This window comes from Pholcus phalangioides, unplaced genomic scaffold (assembly GCF_987345545.1).
Source record: "Pholcus phalangioides strain wild (caught in Gottingen) unplaced genomic scaffold, Ppha-v1.0 ptg000007l_1, whole genome shotgun sequence".
Taxonomy (NCBI): domain Eukaryota; kingdom Metazoa; phylum Arthropoda; class Arachnida; order Araneae; family Pholcidae; genus Pholcus; species Pholcus phalangioides.
The window spans coordinates 49979581-50000000 of NW_028301600.1; the positions used below are offsets into that span (position 1 = coordinate 49979581).

General features: G+C 35.3%; 1 protein-coding gene across 2 annotated transcripts in view; it reads right to left on the reverse strand.

Moving 5' to 3' along the window:
• Positions 1–20420, reverse strand: part of LOC149085435 (tyrosine-protein phosphatase 69D-like) — a 227832-nt gene that overhangs the window by 15920 nt on the left and 191492 nt on the right. For both annotated transcript variants that reach the window (XM_089233438.1, XM_089233437.1), the window contains exons 23-26: positions 20124–20217; positions 19874–19950; positions 13356–13487; positions 12752–12880 (exon numbers count right to left, since the gene is read on the reverse strand). In XM_089233438.1, coding sequence (XP_089089564.1) covers positions 12752–12880; positions 13356–13487; positions 19874–19950; positions 20124–20217 — 432 coding nt within the window. The remainder of the gene's footprint in view (positions 1–12751; positions 12881–13355; positions 13488–19873; positions 19951–20123; positions 20218–20420) is intronic.

Sequence of the window (20420 nt, forward strand, 5' to 3'; positions counted from 1 at the left end):
TTGGAAGAGGATTCGAAAAGGTCAAATGAATGTTAAAAACCTTCAGAGTATGATAACAAAATTTGAAACCACAAGATTGTTGGCTGTTTGTCCACTAGTTTCTATAGATGCAGTACAGGAGGTTTCGCTTTGGGTGGAAGAGGACAGAGCTTCAAATTCAGAGCTTCCACTGTTTATTTGTAGTTCTTCTACGAGTGCCCTCATACGAAGACCATAGGATGGAACACATGAAGGGCGAGCAGCAAAAAGTCTATGAAATGACGGATTGAAAATGACATTATGAAGTGGATGACTTCATTTTGACAATGTTTCAAAGAAAGTTGTTGGCGTCTTGTTGTAAGAGATGGCTCGTTGCATTCAACATACAGATTCTCCATAGGGGACATCCGGAAAGCTCCAGAGCACATGCAGAGAGCGAGATGATGAACTGGGTCTGTCGAGCACACTCAGATAGCTCCGATGTGCTGACTCGTATACAATGGAACCGTAGTCGAGCTTCGATCTTACAAGAGTCTTATATATGTGGAGGAGCGACTTACGGTCTGCTCCCCATGATGTAGTCAAGATAACCTTCAAGAGGTTCATCATCTTCATGTAACGAGCTCTCAATTGTGCAATATGAGGTTTAAATGTAAGTTTCTTGTCAAATATGATGCCGAGGAATTTAGTGTTTTCTACAATTGGCATTTGACCATTTTTTAGAAACAATTGTGGGTAATCATGAAGGTCTCGACGTCGACAAAACTGCACAGCGACAGTCTTGTCAGCACAGAAGGAGAAGCTGTTATCATGAGCCCACTTGCTGATTTTGTTGAGAGTGGTTTGTAGGCTGACAATTTGATTTGGCTGACCTCACACTCACTGATTGGTAAGATATTAAAAGAGCATCCACGTAGAGTGCGCCAGTGACAGACAACGGGAGTTGATTTAACACAGTTGAGTCTCAGAATAAAAAGTGTTACACTTAAAATGCTACCTTGAGGTACACCTTGTTCTTGAATTTGGGAGCTTATAATGTACTTCCAATCCATACCTGGAAGATGCCTCAAGCCAGAAAATTCTTAATAAAAATGAGCAAGTTGTAACGCAAGCTAGAAAGTTCTTAATAAAAATGGGCAAGTTGTCGCGCAAGCCGCAGTTATAGAGGTCGGAAAGAATTCAGCGCATCAGAAGAAAATGCTGTCTTAATATAATGTGCATGAACGAGCCCATTTCTTTACTGATTGCATTAACGCGTGCAGGCAAAACACATTGCCGCAGGTGAAGTAAAACAAAATCAGAAGAAGCATTATATACGAAACCGAAACCATCGTTTAAGGGTACAAACATAGTCCAGCTGATTTTCCAATTCAGAGGAAAGCACAGTAGAGGGCTGATCCAGCCCAGGGACTCTAAATGACAGAATTCTCATTTTTGTTTTTTCACACTATAAATTCACTATACGGGCCGTGAAAAACATTTGGCCTCACTCAGCCCGCCAAAGATCTCAGCTCTGGGGGCCCTAATGCAAGATGTGGGGCCACTAGACCAGTGTTTCTCAACCTTTGGAATGCCGTGCCATGGTTGATTTCTTTTCTTGATTGGAAAGCCTGGGCATGCACAAGATAAATGGGAAATAAATGGGTAAAAATGAAGCAATAAACCACTCACGGCCCAGTTTGGTGCATGCCAGGGCCCAGCGGTATAGGAACACTGCACTAGACCAACCAAGGGTTATTTTGAAGAAAGGATTTCACACATTCCTTTTCATATTCACATTTTTCGAAGTTCGAAGTGCAATATTACACACTTGTTATTTGCTCTATTGTCATGTTTAGGTGTCCATTTATATCAGGCATCTTCAATCAGTTGTTCCTCGAAGCACGCTGAGCACTCAATGCTCGTGTCTGATTTGGTGCTCACTAGCACTTGATGAACGTTTCATTTAAACACCTTGTGCAAATTGCATTCAATTATTAAAATCATCCAGATTTCATGCATTCGTATGTCAAACATGACGTAAGAGTGCTCTTCTTTTGATGATGGATACTGGCAGTGCTCGCAACTGGTAAAAGACCTCTGGTCTAGATCGCAAACTTGTTACTATATTCTAATGGTTCCCTTTTGTCAGCTGCCTCCCTTGTGTAATTCATGGTTCATCAATGGCTTCACAAGAAGTTTCACAGTTTTTTTCACCATATAAAAGAACCACTTTAAAGAGCATAGGTTTTGTGCACACAAATTGATATTTTCAGCTCACCATGATGCACACTTTTGGAAGCACTGTGGTACTCTTTTAAATTTGGCCTAAAATGTTGCAACACAATTAATGGTGAACGAGTCCGACGTTGGTCTTCTCTTGAACTCTCTCGTTCTGTCGCATGTGTATACTGTACTGTACGATTTAGTCGTTTGCTATAGCTAGTCGGTATAGATCGACGCAATCAAAATAAAAAAATGGATGATAATTTTTTTTTAAAAATCTTTCAAGGGGAAAAAAATTAGTGCCATTTCACCTGTCCCCCACAAGGATGGGGCTGACAGGGCTGCAGCCCAAAGCCCTGGGACAATTACCATCATTGTTTTTAATGCTATAAATTCACTACAGAGGCCCCCCCCCCCCCAGTGAAAACTCTGACTTGCAGACCCGCCAAAGATAAAACAACCCTGCTCCACGATGTGGGGGGAAGATCATGTCCTATTAAAGGAAAACCAATATTGTTTCCAAGAGGACTCTCTATACTGCCATGGTCTATTACAGTCCCCTGCTTCCTCTCAAATTATCACATGATCCTGAGAACACTGCTTTAGAGGGAATATTAAAGATGTTGAAAGGTCCGGACAAGCAAAGAAAGAAAAGTTCTTTTTTGTTCATACAGTCTAAATAGCTTTTTTGCGCCATCCATATGTCTGCCCCAATGTAGGGTGGCTACATATTGGCATTGTTCTTTTCTGTTGCTACTCACCCATCCATTCCTCCTGGGAAAAAAAAAGAATAAATAAAACCTGAGAGAGAAGAAAAGAAATATAGAATGCAACAACTTCTCCAAAGCCTAGATATTAGGAAGAAAATCTAAAAAAAATGTCAGGAAAATCAAAAAAATCTGTGACCTTCACTCAAATTTTGAGACTATTTTGGGACTTCAGTGATCTTTTTCTCATTTCATGAATTTTCTGGGACTTCGTGACTTTCCATTGTTGGTAGACACCCTGTTATGGTTGTCTCATCTAAGTATAGATAGCTTCTCGATTTATCCCAATATGTTTATCGTATTTCTTCTTAAACACATCAGTTGTGTTAGAATTCATTAACCCCCAGAGGTAAGCTATTCCATTTATTCACAACCCCATTAGAGATTATTTATTTTCACTGGGGCTTGAGTGTTCATTCATTCCAGAAATGGCCTAAAAAATTCAAGTTCCATAAAACATCAAGAAGCACTGAAAAAATACAAACACTGACCTAAGGCTGGGATAAAGAACTTCACAATTGGATAAAAGAGAATTTAAACATAGCGTAAAATAAAAAGATGTAAAACTTTTTTTCATCTGCGTATTTTTAAAAAAAAAGTGTGTGAAGTGGTGTGCTTATGTGATATAGTCAGCTCATTTCTTTCTCAGGCACATGTAGATGGAAAAGATAAGTTTCTAGAATGCCCGGATCATTCAGTTTGGTATAAAAATCCTGCTGTATGCACTCAAAACCATTTTAAGTCTAAGGTTTTTTGAATCCATTTTCTCTTAGCTTGATCATTTATTTAACACTAAATGGCTCAAAATCTTTCTGAAAGAGAAAAAGGTGTACCTGAAAAACAGTTCCAGAGGTGAAAATAAATTAATCTGGCTTGAATAACAATTACTCATAGGATTCATTTTGATTGGCATAAAAATTCAATTCATGAAGTGACTGTTTCATGTTAGCACATGCACGGCCGAGCTTGGGAATTTCCCAGCCCTCCAAAAAATTTTATACAGTCTCTCTCTCCCTCCCTAACATGGCCTCCACATCCTAGAGAGCAGGGTATATCTACAATTTTTTTTAACCTAGCCTCTGGGATCCTCGGCAGCGCCTCCCCCCAGGCCGAACTTTTTATGGGCTTTTCTATAGTGAATTTATAGCATGAAAAAAAAAATTGATGAGAATCATTCCGAGCCCCAAGGTTGAAGCCCTTTCAGTCCCACCCTTGAGAGGGAAGGGCCATGCTCTTCAACTTAGACTTGCTAACTGCTATGGATTGTCTGTAGTTTCTATGGATGGGCGCAATAAATTAGAGCCACAGGAGATACTCTCAATACTATGGAAATCAGTTTTTAAAAAAAATCATGTCTTTTGAGTTTCTTGTGGTTTTTACTTATTTTTATTATATTTTTAAAACTGCATCAATCTTTACGATACGATACATACAATCATAACGATGAATGTGTATACGCATGTGAGAGAGTTCGAGAGAAGACAAACTCTGAGGCTATCTGTTTTGTCCGAGCACAGAAGGCAATCTATAAAGCTGCGTCTAAACTCACTGCTCTACTCAATGTCCAAATGCACAAAAATCTGTTTTCTGCCAAAATCGCCCCATGCTGTGAGCTGAAAACAGGTTTTTGAGTGGTTTGGCAGGTCCGGACCCAGCTTCATTTGAATAGTGCATGGTTGAGCTGGCTGAACTTGTGTCCGAAAGAATGTTTCATTGTAGGAGCTCTGATACAAAGAAAACGGGAATGGGGAGGGGAGTCTAGGGTTGCTAGATGTCCATATATATTGCCTACAAGGATGTATGCAGGTTGGAATTACATTAATATTCATGAATTATTAAGAGAGCAAATGAGATACTGTATTTAATCAACTTTATTTTTACTGTACCAGTACCATTTTTACTGTTACATAATCAGCTATTATTTTTTACTGTACCATGATTCAATGATTATGTTGTCCTAGGGGGATACCCCATGGCAAAGCTACACGTTCATCACTATGGACAAGTTTTAAGCCAATGTTGGCATGTCTGAACTTACAAACTTTTTCAGTAACAAACTTAAATCTTGAAAAAGAAAAAATTGTTCAGAAAGAACAAAATTTATTACACTAATTTTTTTTGTTATTTTAGGAACCCGTTGACAGTTTGGATCATAATCAAACACGATTTATTGAGAGTGAATTACATTTTAATTAATTTAACAAACATCGCCAGCTTGCTTCCACTTAGTTGTGGATCTAATCATATTGAAGAGAGATACATTTCTGACATATCACAATTCGATAACCTTGATCAGTTTCCAATTTTTTGTATTGTTTTTGTTCAATTAATATAGATTAATATAAGTAATGCATTTAAGCAACAGAATTCACAAAAATAAAGGAAAACACTGTGAGGCCCATTAGTACTGTATTTGAAAAACTAAAATAATCAAAAATTACTGCATGAGCTTTTCAATATCATTACTTGTTTAAAACCAAGAGTTCGTTGCAGAAATAGAATTCCATGACCGCAATCTCAATATCTGAATATTCAAATTTAAAATTTGAATTGAAACAGATGTGTCAAATTGATTCACTCAGGTGTGTGTGTGTGTGTGTGTGTGTGTGTGTGTATGTATATATATATATATATATATGTATGTAGTTGAATATTAATAACACTATCTGCAATCAGCCTAAACCTAAAAACTCTGACCTAATTTATTTAATAGTCGGCAAACTCATGGCCTTATCAGGGAATGAACTACCGGGGCTAAAACGTAGGCTACATCCAGAGGCCTATGCAGGATCAACCTTTGGAGAAGCCGCAAGAGAAGCTCTCTCAGAGCAATTTTGAGTTACCAACCAATAAAAGCATTTAAATAAACAGAAACTGATGTAAACAGCATAGTAAAGTATTTTCTTTTGCTATTTAAATTTTTTTTACAAAAATATTAAATTTTATTTTTAATCTTTCATCATCTTTGAAGGGTGGGAGAACGAGACTTCTGTGCCCCTCCCTACATACACCTCTGAAGACATCCTGAATAATTGGGTCTTTACATTTTGTAGTCTAAATGTTTTTACACATAAACTCCTATTCATGAAAAAAAAGATCTCTAATGTTGATACTGTACTAGGTTAATAATGAGACTGAGAAAATAGAAGAAAAAAACCAGAGAAAAACAGTTTTTTTGGAAATTCAGTACTTTTTACTGATGATAAATGAATATAGCAGGGGAGAAGAATCAAAAAATATGCGTAATATACATTTTATTGCTATAAAATAACCAAATCCTTGGTTTTCACATTCTATCCAATTTCTCATCCATAGGGGGAGATAGACTTGAAAGTCTTGGGGGGGGGGGGGAGAGGGGGTTATGATAATTATTTCTGAGGGATCATGATGTCAATTCATACATATGCATTAAATCGGTTGGCTCCACCTTTGATCACTGCCCCCTCCCATATTTCCATCCATGTTCTCATCTTCAGCTAGCACGGATGACACCACTAGAATTGACGAATAAAATTAGTACTTTTCGGTTCTCTACAGAAAAATTGCTCATAGGGGGTCATTCAAGTATTAGGTCAGCAAATTTTTAGCAATTTTACCCCCCTTGTCAGCAAAATTTTGTCAGCTGTGCTCCTCTACCTCCTAATAAATATTGGGATCTGAGACGTACGCAGGAGGGGACAGGAGCATGCCCCCCAGACAATCAAAACTTTATTTTTTTTGTTGCAAAAAATATTTTTTTGAAAACTTAAACATCAGAAGAAAATACCTTTATATTCAATTTAATTTTATTCATAAATACAGAACGATATAAGTGGGATAAAAATTGCTAAAAAGCCAAGACATGGCTCTTACTAGCAATCACAATTTTTTTGAGTTTTAGACATTAGTTGTATGCATTTGGTTGAGAATTAGATAAGATAATAGTAAATGAGAGAAGACAAAAAAAAAAAAAACCAAGCGAAAACAAAAAGAAAAAAAAAGGGGGAACTCGAAAAATGACAAAATACTTAGTAGTGGCAATTGTGGTGCAGCAACAATAATAATCAGAAAGAAATTGTGTGATATGTTTTCCTATCATTTGATTCATACATTTTGTTGAATTGAACTTAAAGTCAGAAGCAAAATAAACAATAGATTTTGAAAAAAGTTGAAAGGGTTATGTTATGAAGGTAGTCAGAAAAAATTAAGGGGAAGTAATCTATGGTGAATGGAAAATAACATGATTTAGAAAAGCGATTGGTGAATGCAAATTTTTCAAAAGAAATGTTTTCTCTCTCTCAAAATATCGTTGATAGCAAAAAAATGTTTTTTCAAGATTTTCTTAAAAGTGGATATAGATGCTGTACTGTTAATAATTTCATTTGATAAATTATTGTAAAAATGGAATCAGATAGGTGAAATGTTTTTTACCAACTGTTTAATTAATTTTTGGAATCAAATAAAAATGATTTAATCTTGGGGAAGATCTGAAGCTATTAATTGGTAAAAAAAATTGTTTTTTATTTTCACATAAGAATAGATTTTAGAAAGTATAAATGCTGCAAAGGGAGGATATTTAATGAAAGGTAAAGCTCATGTGATGATGAACTATAGTTGTTAGTGATTAGTCTTTTTTGAATACAAATCAAAGGGTGTAGATTAGTAATGTATTCAGATCTCCAAACTGATAGTACATAAAGCAGATGAGAATGAAAAAAGGTGTAATATAATACCAAAAGAAATGAGGAGTTGATATACAGGGTGGGCAAAAAGTCTATAGAAACTTTAAAAATTCATAAAAACTGGAAAAATAACCGAAATAAAAAAAGTTAGCAAGGTTATCATCACTAGATCGTGAGAATTTTTTTAAGACATGAAAAAAATAACTCAAAAAACAGCCGATAGGTAGTGCTGACATACACAAGTGAAAGAAAAGATACACAAATAACGGACAGAATAATCCAGCAATGGCAGAGTGCAGCAGGTCCACATACATGGTTTACAATGGTGAAGTGGTTGTGGATTAGAAACACAAGTCCTATAACCCTTTGCATATTTCCATATTTTCACCAAAGTCGCTCATACCAATGCCACCTATTGACTGTTTTTTTAAGTTATTTTTTTCCTGTCATGAAAAAATTCCTTGTGTGACCTAGCAATGCTAACCCCGCAAACCATTTTTTATTTCGGTTATTTTTGCAGTTTTTGTTCATTTTTAAAGTTTCTACTTACTTTTTGCCCACCCTGTATGATTTGAGGTAGTAGAATCTGTGTATAAGATATCGACGTTTAGAATGAATGTGCTTTATATGTGATTTATTTTAAGTTCAAATCAATTAAAACTCCTAGCTATTTAATGGTATTAATCTGCTCAAGATGAACATAGTCACAACGGGTACAGAGACAGTCAAATTTGTGAAAGATAAGATTAAAGTTTTGTTGAACATCTAATTGCAAAGAAAAATTAATAAATTTGGTTTTAGAAATATTTAATTCAAGGCAATTAGCAGAAAACCAATTTCTGGTTTTAATTAAGTCACTGTTAATAATGTTAGTCAGTGAATGGTAGTCTCTTGCCTTATAAATTAAAACTATCATCGGCAAATTTTATAATCTTGCCTGCAAAATTGAGCTCAGACATCATTGATGAAAAAAAGGAAAAAGTAAAGGGCTAAGAATCGATCCCTGAGGCTTGATTTTCATTAACTTACTAACTACATCACAACATTTCACATATGTTGTCTATTAGTTAGGTAAGATTTTAATAGGTCCAGCGGAATCCCTCTCACTCCACAAAAGTTCAATTTTTCAAGAAGTATTTTAAGGGACACACTGTGAAATGCTTGTTTTATATCAAGGAAAATAGCTATTGTTTTATAGGAGTTATCAATATTTTTAACAACTGTAGAGCTAAATTCCAATAAGGCTGATTCAGTACTTTTATTTGGGAGAAACCCAAATTGATTAACTGAAAAAAAATTTGAGTGATGAAGAAAGGAAAATAAAGTCTCTATTTTTAATTAATGTCTCCAAAAATTTTTGAGACAGAATTCAAAACAGAAATAAGTCTGTAATTATTTAAGTTGTTTATGTCACCTGTTTTATACAAAGGTGTGACTGTAGCAATTTTCAAGCTATCGGTAAAAATCCCATTGGCAAAACAGGAATTTATTAGTTGTGAAATCATTAAATCGTATCAATCGTTTTAAATGGAAGTTTTTTATAATACGCGCATGAAGGCACCAGCAGAAACAACACATGGAAAATTATTGATAATTTTTTGAATTTCATTAACATCTTTCGGAGAAAAAAATGTTGAGTTTGGTATTTTAATCAATAATTGTTTTATATGTTATTATAATCATTTTTTGTTCATTTCATTGCTATTGGAATGTTTTTTTTTTTTAAAACCCAGCACAACTCAGGTCTATCACCATCTATGGGCGATTTACTACCTAGTGAGTTGTGCCGGAAGTGTAACTGTGTGTGTACCTAAGTCTGGGTGCAAGTGTAGTGGTGGATTTTTCAGTGCTGCCATCTATATTTCAGAAGGGAAGTGAGTGATGTGTTATCATTGAATTACATTTGTACTGTTTGTAGGTGATATTTGAAGGCTAAAAACTCGAAATTTCTCTTCAAGAAATTCATTAAGCCTCCAAGCCATATATGCTCAACCCATGGCCTGTACGCCTGTGGCCCTCGGGGTCATCAGACGTGGTCAGCAAACCTAATTATGTATAAATGAACTAAGTAGCACATTTACTGATCACTTGAGCAACCCACGGTACAGTTCCAGAACACTTAAGCAGTCCATGGCACATTTAGAGATCCCTTAAATCAGTGGTTCTGAACCTTGGAAAGCCCACAGCCCAGGTGATTTTGTTTTTGTGAGTGGATGTCCCGGTCATACGCACGACTAATGTGAAATAAATGGGTAAAAATGAAAAGGTGAAACACTCACGGCCCAGTTGTCAGGGCCCGGCAGCCTGGGTGGAGATGTGGAGGGGAGCAACGGGGTCCCCCAGCGTCAAAGGTGGAGTCAACTAATTTAATGTATATGTCTATATATGAATTGACATCATCATCATCATCATGGGCCCCCTCCAGACTTCCAAGTCTATCTCCGCCTATATACGGCAGCTGAGAAACACTGCCTTAAGTGACACGTGGCACAGTTTTAGAGCACTTTAAGTGGTCTGCAGTGCAGTTCTACATTACTCAAGTCACTCATGGCACATTCCTAGATTCCTTAGTGATCCGTGGCATGTTTATGGATTACTTGAGTGATGTGCAACACAGTTCCAAAGCACTTAAGTGGTCTAGACACATTTCCAGATCATTTGAAGCATCAAGGAATATTAGTTGTTGCACTAAAGTTGCTCTATAGAGGACTTCTCAATAGGAGGAATATTAGTTCAGGTGCTCACAAACTAGAGAAAAGTTTTCCTAGTTTTTGGCACACTCAGTAAAGATGCCATTAAGACTATTTCATATTTTTATAAAAGGTGATTAATGCGATGTAAGCATCATTCAACCCCCCACCCCCTTGTCATGGAAAGTCAGCAAATCCGGGACCCCTCCCCTATCAATGCTGATGTATTACTTGAATGACCCCATATATCTTTGAATACAGTACAATCATTTGTCAGCGCTTAGCTTTTGTTAATAATACGGTTTGAGGAAGTTTTAAATTGTCCATGAACAATCCTTTTGTGAACGTTTTCGCTGTCTAGATGCTTAATGCTTTGTTTTTTCTTATGGTTAGCTCATCTGGACACCAAATACAGCACCGTGTTGGTGTTGTCTGAAGGCGCGACAATCACAATGATATGTAACTACATACCTAAATACATGAAGAGGATGATTCAGATGTGGTGGTGCGTTTATGACTGAAAGTTTCGAGGAAGGTCTAAAGTCTCCCTATGGAAACATCATGACATGAGAGTTCAGAGGTTCTCAGGAGGGAATGCTTTTAACACTCTGAACAATAGAAAACATTGCCTCAATCTGGCACAGTTGATATTTAGTGATGTCTATGCTAGAGGCTACTGTGGAACATCAATAGTTGAAGCATCACAGGAAAAACTGCAACATTCACCTTTTGTGCACAATTGGTACCTACAATGAGGGGGAAAAGAGGTGTGGATTTTTTAAGGGATCAAGAATAAGGAAATAGGTTAGGAAGCAATATTATAGCCCGTCAAAGAACACACAACACAAGCTAAGTTTCCACCCATTCCACCACTTGACAAGTAAAGGGGATTTAGAGAAGAGGGTTTGTTGAACAGTTTATTTTGTTTGAAAACTCATATAGCAAATAACACTAAAAATTTATCAGGGGCTTTAAACTGAAAGTCTCCTCTTTACAATCAAGGGAAAATTTTAAGGGGAAAAAAAAACTAAATTTTCAAATCTAAAATTACCCCTACATTTGCTGAGAAAGGAGAAAGAGTTTCTTTTTGAAAAATTGTGGGGCCCTGAAATTTTGTATCCTGGTGCAACTGCACCTTTTGCACCTGCCCTGAGTGCACGCATCCATACTTGAAATATGTTTGTTAGCCAAATCTGTATTTGTTAGCAGAGGATGAAAAATATTTAAAAAGAAAGAAAAATCTTTGTTAGCTGAAAAATTTGTAAGCAGAAATATCACTGCATAATAGATATATAAGATGAATATCTTTACAAATAAGCAAGACCGAGCCCTTTCAAACCAAAAAAGTAGAACACTAAACCCAATCCCAGCCTCCCACCAGTGCCATGTTAATGCATGGGCACAATCCAAGGAACTCAGGTGCATAAGAGGGCCTCATGATAATAAAATCAGATATATTTTTTGAAAGTAAATATGTTTTAACCACTTCACATCCAAGGTTTCGGCAAGAAACTTGGATTATCTCTATTTAACAAATCTGCGATAAATATGGTAACCTTGTCTTAACCTAACAACACGTTAGAAACAGGAAAAAGGGGGAAAAAATATATATATGAAAGGAAAAAATATAATAGGTGAGGTAGATAAAAGAGCTTTTTTTTTAGATTCTTCTTTTCACCCTCACCCTACATGTTCTCTGCCGCTCTTACATGTATATAGTAGAAAGAAACATTATAACAAAAGGAGGGAAAGAAAAAGCAACTTCTATAGATAATAGGGTTGCTATAGAGCTTTGCGAGTGAAGAGATAGGAAAGAAAATACAGAGAACTTGTTTGAATTCATTCCAATGGTGTTTGGACGTAATATTATGCCTGATCATAAAGAGGTTAACTGCAGCCTGATACTTCCAGATGGAGAAAGCCCCTGAAAATCACTTGCCAAGAGACCCATGATGCTTTTGAAATGGCTCCGCCATCAAGTAAAAAGGGTAGGAAACTATGACGACATATTCTATTATGCCCAATAAGAAAGAACCATCCTTCAGTGCAGTGCCAAACCAACATCTGGTCCTAATACTTTAAAGTGGAAGACTGGTGGAAGAAATATGGAATGTAGGGTCAGTGCAGTGATTTCATGTATGGCAGAGTGCTCCATCTAGAAACAGTTGGGGGATGGCTTCTTTGCAAACCAAACATGGTCCCAGGCACAACCAGTGTTGGTGGGAGACAGGATCATCTCAAAAGTAATGCATTCAAAAATCACTCTTTGAATTTTTGTTTCTTTTACTCAGTTTTTTCCACTACTCAATAGTTCAACTTTATATAAAAAATGCATGCAATAGTTATCAATTAAGCACAGAATAAATTCTAGTTATTTATGAACAACGATTTTTTTTTAATATGAGCATATATGCTTGAAATAATTTTTGTTTAGCGTTAAAAATTTTACCTTTGTATTTACAACTGAAAAGCAGCGCCTTGTATAAAATGCATTGATCTCACTGCTTTCATATTTCACTTGCACATAGTCAAATTCCTTTACATCTTTCTCACATGGCCAATATTGTTGGCATTTTGTCTAGACAAAAACAAAGAAAACAATAACACAATATCTATAAGACGAAGAAAGATGAGTCTATGATAATTTTTTTCACCTAATTTTTTCATTTGAGAGATGTGAGAAAATAAAACCCAAACAATATGTACACCCTATATATTAATGTTTCAAATAAAAATTCCATAATGTGAAAAATTCATTAATGGAAAAGTATACTATACATATCTTGAACATTTTCTATATATTTTATATGAAATACTGTAACTTTCTTGACAAGATATATGCACATGAGCTGTACCAGCATATGCAAAATGACTCAAACAGTAGAGGTATGATGCTAAAAGAAGAAAGTGTTCTGTGGTTTAATGAAAGAGACCAGAATATTTCTTTAGGAGAGATACAAATTCTGACAATTCCTTACTTCATAGGTCTAATTAAAAAAAAAAGAAAATAAATCAAGATGAAATAATATTTAGAAATGAAAAATCCCACTTACTTGGCCTTCTCCCAACTCAGAGAGCATGACTAAAGTAGTAATGTACTGCTCTTTGATCAATCGCCAAAACTCTGCCATTGTGCTTTCCAATGGATCTTGAGTAATAATGAATGATAAGGTTCTATCATAACCCTGAAGAAAAAGTTATATGAAAATAGTTACTCAGAAAATGACATTTTCTTAAAATCTCTTTAAAAATATAGCTGAAAGTTTTTTCTCTGCAGTTTGCATTCATTTAACCACACACATAACTTTCAAAAGGATATAAATAAATTTTGTTTGCCAAATAGTATCTTATCTCAGAGCAGGGTTGTTTGATTTAAACAGTGTTTGGCTTTAACTATACTTTAAACCTTAATTTCATTGGAAGTTATACAAATAAATGGATTTAGTTATCCAAAAATTTGGTTTAAGTGAAGTAATTTCATTCTTTAAAAAAAAACACATAAGGGGTGGCATAAACATTGTTTACTTCGTATACAGTAGCACTTAAGTCTTTTGACAAATGCAATGATGTTTGTAGTGCACCCTCATTTGCATGCACTGCCATGACATATGTAAAGCAAAAGGAAGATATTTGTTGAGACCTGTAGCTAAAATTTATTCATTTGGGATTAGTGAGCTTTTACTGTCTAATTTTTGTTTTTGGACAGAGCAAAAGTGTTTTGACAAATGTAGTTCATTTAAATATGAAGTAATTAATTCTTATTTAATATGAATTTATAGTAGGATTATATAGAACACATAATGAAAACTGTAAAACATAAAAAATATTTGGTGGATTTTTTTTCAGGAAAGTGTAATTTTAAGGCTTTAAGGAAAAAGTGAAGTCAATCACAAGTAACAAGTGATTTTTGAATTTCAAGACAGTTCATAAGTTTGTGAAACCATAATAATCTTGGGAACATGTAAAAAGTCATTTTCTTTCAACATAATTGAAGAAGACACCAGATAGGATAGATAGAGTAAACATAACACACGCAAAGAGGGATCCTTGAAATGTCCACAAGGCAAAAAAACCCTGATGAATTTAATTCAAAACATGCGACTGAATGTGTTTTTTATCCCTTTTAAAACATCAGCTGAACATTATGGGCTTGTCTTCCAAGCAGGGGAAAAAATTTTAATACTTAACTACAGAGGGGAGAGGGAGAATTATGTCTATCTTCCTATTGACAAGAGAAACAATCCAAGGTGAAAATGGGTAATATATAATATAAGGAATTTACAGGTTCTTATGGGTAGTTATAAGGTAAATTATTAAGGTATTATGGGTTCTTACTGTTAAAAACAAAGGTGAAAGTGGGGATAATTCTCTGCTAAAGGTGTCTCTGTCCTTCTTTACCTTCTGAAAAAGAACACAAGGGACAGGTTTCATTACAAAAATTCATTTTATAACTACATGTTATCCTTTCCGACATGACACATGGCACTATCACCAATATTACAGCATGGAAATGATAGTAAATATAGCTGGAAAGTTGTCAGACATTACTTGAAAGGCAATAAAATGAGAGTTTTATGGGTGAAGTCAGAGCCCTGACTTGAATAACATCAAGCATTTATGGATTGGGTTCGACAGACAGGTTGGAGCCAGAAATTATGTAAATTCAATTATTTTTTCAATTGTGTAAAAAAGAATGGAAGAAAATACCCACCAATTATGGGACAAACTCACTGCGAGCCCATACAAAAACATGGCAAGCATTATTACAATCTAAATTGCTTCCAACAAAGTGTTGACTTATTCTACTTTGCTATGATCCTGAATACATGACTGATTTGATTAGTTAGTAGTTGTTTGCTTTCTTGTTTGTTTGTGTCAAAAGACTTTTGAACCAACAAAAAGTACATTAATTTTTTTCTGAATTTAAAAAGTTTAGATGTGCAATTTTTTTTGTCGAAAATAGTTTAATGATTTTTTTCATAGGATATATTTCATTAAAAAATTCAAATACAAATTTTGCAGACACATTTATGGTTGTCAAAAGACTTTTGAGTGCTACTGTAAATTTTTTTAATCATCCACTTAAGAAGCCGAAATTTCTGATTGTTACCATATTTGCTAGTCCTTGAGTATATTAAGGATAGCATCACACTTTTATATGTAGCTGTTTATTGTCTAGCACATTTTTGCTTTCTCTTTTTTTTTTACAAAGTGGCAGCAGTTGTAGTGACTTCATCATCATAATGAAAGAAAACTCATTGCATTTGCAAGGCAAAATCATTTGGCCACTCCGAAACAAATTAATGCAGAGTAGGCAAAGTAAAAGATCTACGTCAGCTACAGTACCATACACAATCATTTGCAAGACGAGAAATTTAGGTACTGCAAATAAATACTTGTACCTCATTTAATTTTGCCACAAAAGAAGTCTTGATTACAATGGTGTCAAAACTGTCAGCTAGAAAATAGATGACTGAATGATAACTCACCTAACTTTACAATGAAGAGTCAAGAATCAGCTTTAAAACTGGAGATAGTTACAGTGAATTTGTATAGAGAATAATGAGAGGTAAGCTTAAGGATGGTTAAATTAATAAAAACTAAATTTTGCCCTTTATTCATTGTTCAGACTTGCATGACAGTGTTTTGACGTTAATTCTCAGTGTTGACAAATGTTTTGGGGATACGACTGACTTTAGATCACAAGATGATGATGTATCTTGCCATTGCAGCAAAAGAGTTCACAGCGGTTCCATTCACAATCCCAACAGACGAAATCCTGACAAGTCAAGATCCCAACACGGTGAAAATCCAGACAGGGTCAAATTGAAAAACTTAATTTCTCCGTATAAGCTGCACTTCGCGATTACTGTCGGGATTTGAATTTATTCCAGCGAGGGGCGTTGGGGTGCCGATAAGAATGATAGATTGCGATCAAATGAATTTTCAAATTTTATTTTTGCTGTATAAGTCGCACTTCGCGATTTCTGTCGGGATTTGAATTTCTTGCAGCGAGGGGCGTTGGGGCGACAATGAGAATGATAAATTGTGATCAAACAAATTTTCAAATTTTAATTTCGCCGTATAAGCCGCACTTCGCGATTTCTGTCGGGATTCGAATTTCACACGGCAGGGGGAAAACGGCACAGAAAAAACACTGCACTTAAGATTCTGCTGCAAAATTATTTCAAACTGTTAAATTTATGAATGACAGTTGCATACAGGGCCACAACTAGATGATTGATCGGCCGAGGCAAGCAGGCATTTTGATGCCCCTTCGTAATGTTGAAGAGCTTAAAGGGTGAAATTGGCGCAGCCTCTAGTCCAGCCCAGCAGCACCAGACCCACTGCTCCCCACTATTGTGGCCCAACTAAATTTTCTAAATTTTTCTTAAAACCCTTCCAGATCGTTCCGCAGTACCACTAATTGTTCTGCGCGTAAGTCACAGATTTCAGCATATTCTGCTTTAGGGATTGTAAGAAACATTAGAATTATCATTGCAAATAATCAGGGCTGCAACTGGGGGGGGGGGGGGCAAGCGGGTCTCATGCCCCAGGCGCTGGACCAGAGGGGGGGGGGTGGAAATTTCATTCTCAAACCTTACCTTCAACATTACAAGGGGGTGTCAAAATGTGCACTTGCCCCGGGTGACCAATCATCTAGCTGCGGCCCTGTAAATAATAGTCAAAATTTTATTTTATTGTAGTAACATACTAGGGAAACACCGTAACTGTACCCAAAATAAGAAGCTGACAACAGCTAGACACGTTTCGGAACTGTATGAAGTTCCTTCTTCAGTAGCGAAGAAAAATTAAAAGATAAATATTTAGGATAAACATCATTTTGACTATGTCTTGAACAGCAAGTAACTCCTGCTAAAAGGCGTATTTATCTTATAATTTTTCTTTGTTCGCATCTCATTTTGGGTATAGTTACGTTGTCTCCCTCTGTCTCACCCAAAAGGTGTTTCATTTCTATTTACTGTAGTACTTCGAAAAAATTCATAGTTATTGTAAGTAACATCAGAATTCAGTATCATCTATATACAGGGTGTCCTGTAAGTGCTAATACCGTCTTTATCTCATCAACCGTCCATTGTAGAGGAACGATTCTAATTCGAAAAATGCTCGAAAGGTGTTCAAAAATTATCCTGTACCAGTTTTGAGAGTTAAAAAAAATACAGTGCGTCACAAAATAAAAAATCTAAATTTTTATACTATCCCCCTGTCCTCTAACTTCCAACTAGAAAGTTGTTGCCCTGTCTCTCCTGATGCCAAAAAAATTCCATGTTTCCTGTGCAATATTCACAGAGATATTCAAATTCGAAAAACGGAGGAAACTTTGGAAAGAACAGCGTTAAATGTGGAAAAACCATTTTACCCGTATTTAACGTTGTTCTTTCTGAAAAAACTTATTTTTTTCAATAGAGCTGAGCTCAATGCTTTATTGACTTTTTGCTTGGATATAGAAACCGAACAGAAAAACACAAATTTTTTTGTTTAAGCTTTTAAATAAAATGCATTTTTTTTATTTCAAATCTTTATCAACACATGTGTTCAAAACTGAACAAAAACATCATAAGAGTGTTTGAGATTTAAGAAACACTAATGTTATGTCAATCTTAGGTCTGTGTTCTGAGTAATTCTTTACTTGATTTTAATTTTATGAACATTTTAAATTACAAAGTTTTTAACTTTTGATTTTGAATTCCCTAGGGAAATTTTTACGGAAGAGGAGGGGGGGGGGGTGTGTCATTTTCAATTAAGTTTCAGTTATACGATTTTTGCATTTATACGACGCTTTGACCCATTGTTTCAGCGGCGTGATTGAAACCTTGTTTATACAGCGTGTTCGTTTATTTTGTATGGGACCTGAGCCCCCCCCCCCCAACATTTTCAATCAAACATTTTCATGTAATCAAACTACTTTCCAACAGAGACCTCTATTTTTTCAAGGTCTCGAGATAGCAAGACTACAGAAGATGGGAGGAGGTGGTGCTGAAAAGTACAGAGGAATAAAACACGCTCTTCTCAGAAACAATTGTTTTGCGGCAAGCAGGAACAAAAATTTTTAGCATTCTTTCTAAAATTCTGGGCACACTGAAGCAAAATTTGTTATTTCGGCTATTTGGTGCAGAAAAATACAAATATAAACTACTAGAGCGGGATGGCGCGAGATATTAATTTTGACGCAGTCTATAGTTTGTTTCAGGTTAACTTTGCAGTGGAAGGGAAGCTACGAAGGAACCGCATCACACGTTGCTATGACAACGAAAGCCTGTCAACCAATGTATCGATGCGCAGTCGCGGTAAGGTATAGCTTATTCTCACTGAGAAAAATCTTTTCACGTATAATGGTGACCATTTTTTTTTCTAATTTAAAATTCTTAAACGAATAAAGATCGATTCAGAACAATATTTTTTCAGTATTTTCTTCAATCATTCAAAAAATTGAAATATTCTGCATAAATGATCATCGTAAGCATCCGATATATGGGAACTATATTTTGTGGCGAAGGAATACACTCTATACCTTTCTCTGCACTGCAAAGTTAACCTGAAACGGACTATAGTTGCAATTGGCACAGAGTTCCCACCCTTGAAATTAACTTTCAGAGTTCTATTATTTTTTTACAAATCAATCAAGCATCTATTAAGGCTAAGTCAAATGTTGTAAAAAACACACACTTGCAAATGAATGATATTCGGAGTGCTTTTGAGCCCTCTGATCAACACGATACTTTGTTTTGTGTTTTGTTGTAGAACTTGACTGTTTCAGGAATTTTTTCTCACTTTGAGAATATATTTTTCAACATTTTAATGCACTACACTTAGCAAATGAACATTTTTATTTTTCTTACTCTGAAAACACAAAAAATTTAACATCTTTATGAGTAAATGCATTCCATATAAAGGGATCCTTATTGGATCTACGTAAAATTTCTACATGAAATTTCTTTTCAATCTTCAATTTTTCAACCCCCCCTTTAAGGTAGGCCCTCAGTCATCTGATGTGGTCCGTGTGACCTCAAACATGACTTTATAAAAATGAATATTATTCTGCTGTAGTTTTTCACCAAGTATTGGTGTACTAAAACAATTATCAAGTGGTCATATTTCTCTACTAGCTTTCAGATAAGATTCAATGATTTGCATTGCAACATTTTTGGCTATATATATAAACTATAGTATTTTTATTTCACCATCAGTCGGGTCAGTATTAGCCAAAGCAAGAACATATATATTAGAGAAAATTTTATGCCACGATTTGAGGAAATATTTGCTGTCCATGCAATAAAAGTGTCTAGAACTTTACCAGTCAAATTGGCCAGTCATGGTTTTTCTAGGTAAAACCAAAAATATCTTGTGTATTTTTTTTAAATCATAGAAAGTTTTATAGCAATAATGTTCGAGTACTTTCAGGAGAAGTGAAATTTCAACATTCTAAACAACAGGTTCATTATGAAACTGGAGCGAGAAGATCAAAAATGGTCAAAATGACCATCTTGGTCCTTCTAGTGTTAAATTGTGAACAGAAGTCACAGGCCTTAAAAACAAAATTTTACTTCACCTGTATGAAGGAAGCATTTATGTAGGTAGAATGATCCCGTAATGGAGATGGAGGTAGAATAACTCGATTGATGTCGTCTAGAAAAAAATGAATTTCTTGGCTTAACAAAGTAATTCATAACAGTCGTTTACAGATATTTTTGAAAAAAAAAGCAACCATATCACTTAGAATAAAAACTACAGATATACAATATGCATATTTAAGAACAGAGCATTTTTTATGTATGAATAGAGTGGACTGAGATACATACAAGGTACAATGAACTCATATCGATTTTTCACAACATTCATATCCATTGCTCCAACACAGCATGTCTTAGGATCCTCTATGACTTCATTAAGCTTCTGAAATTAGAGTTAGAGAATGTCTTCCATTGCAAGAAATTACACATACAATCAATGTTTCACGACAAAATTTTAAATTACGACACCACCATATAATTTTAACACGTAATATGTTTGGAACTATTTCAAGGTCAAGCTTTATAAGGTTTTCTATCAAATACAAATGCAAAAACAAGCAAAATGCCTGAGCAAAATAAATATTG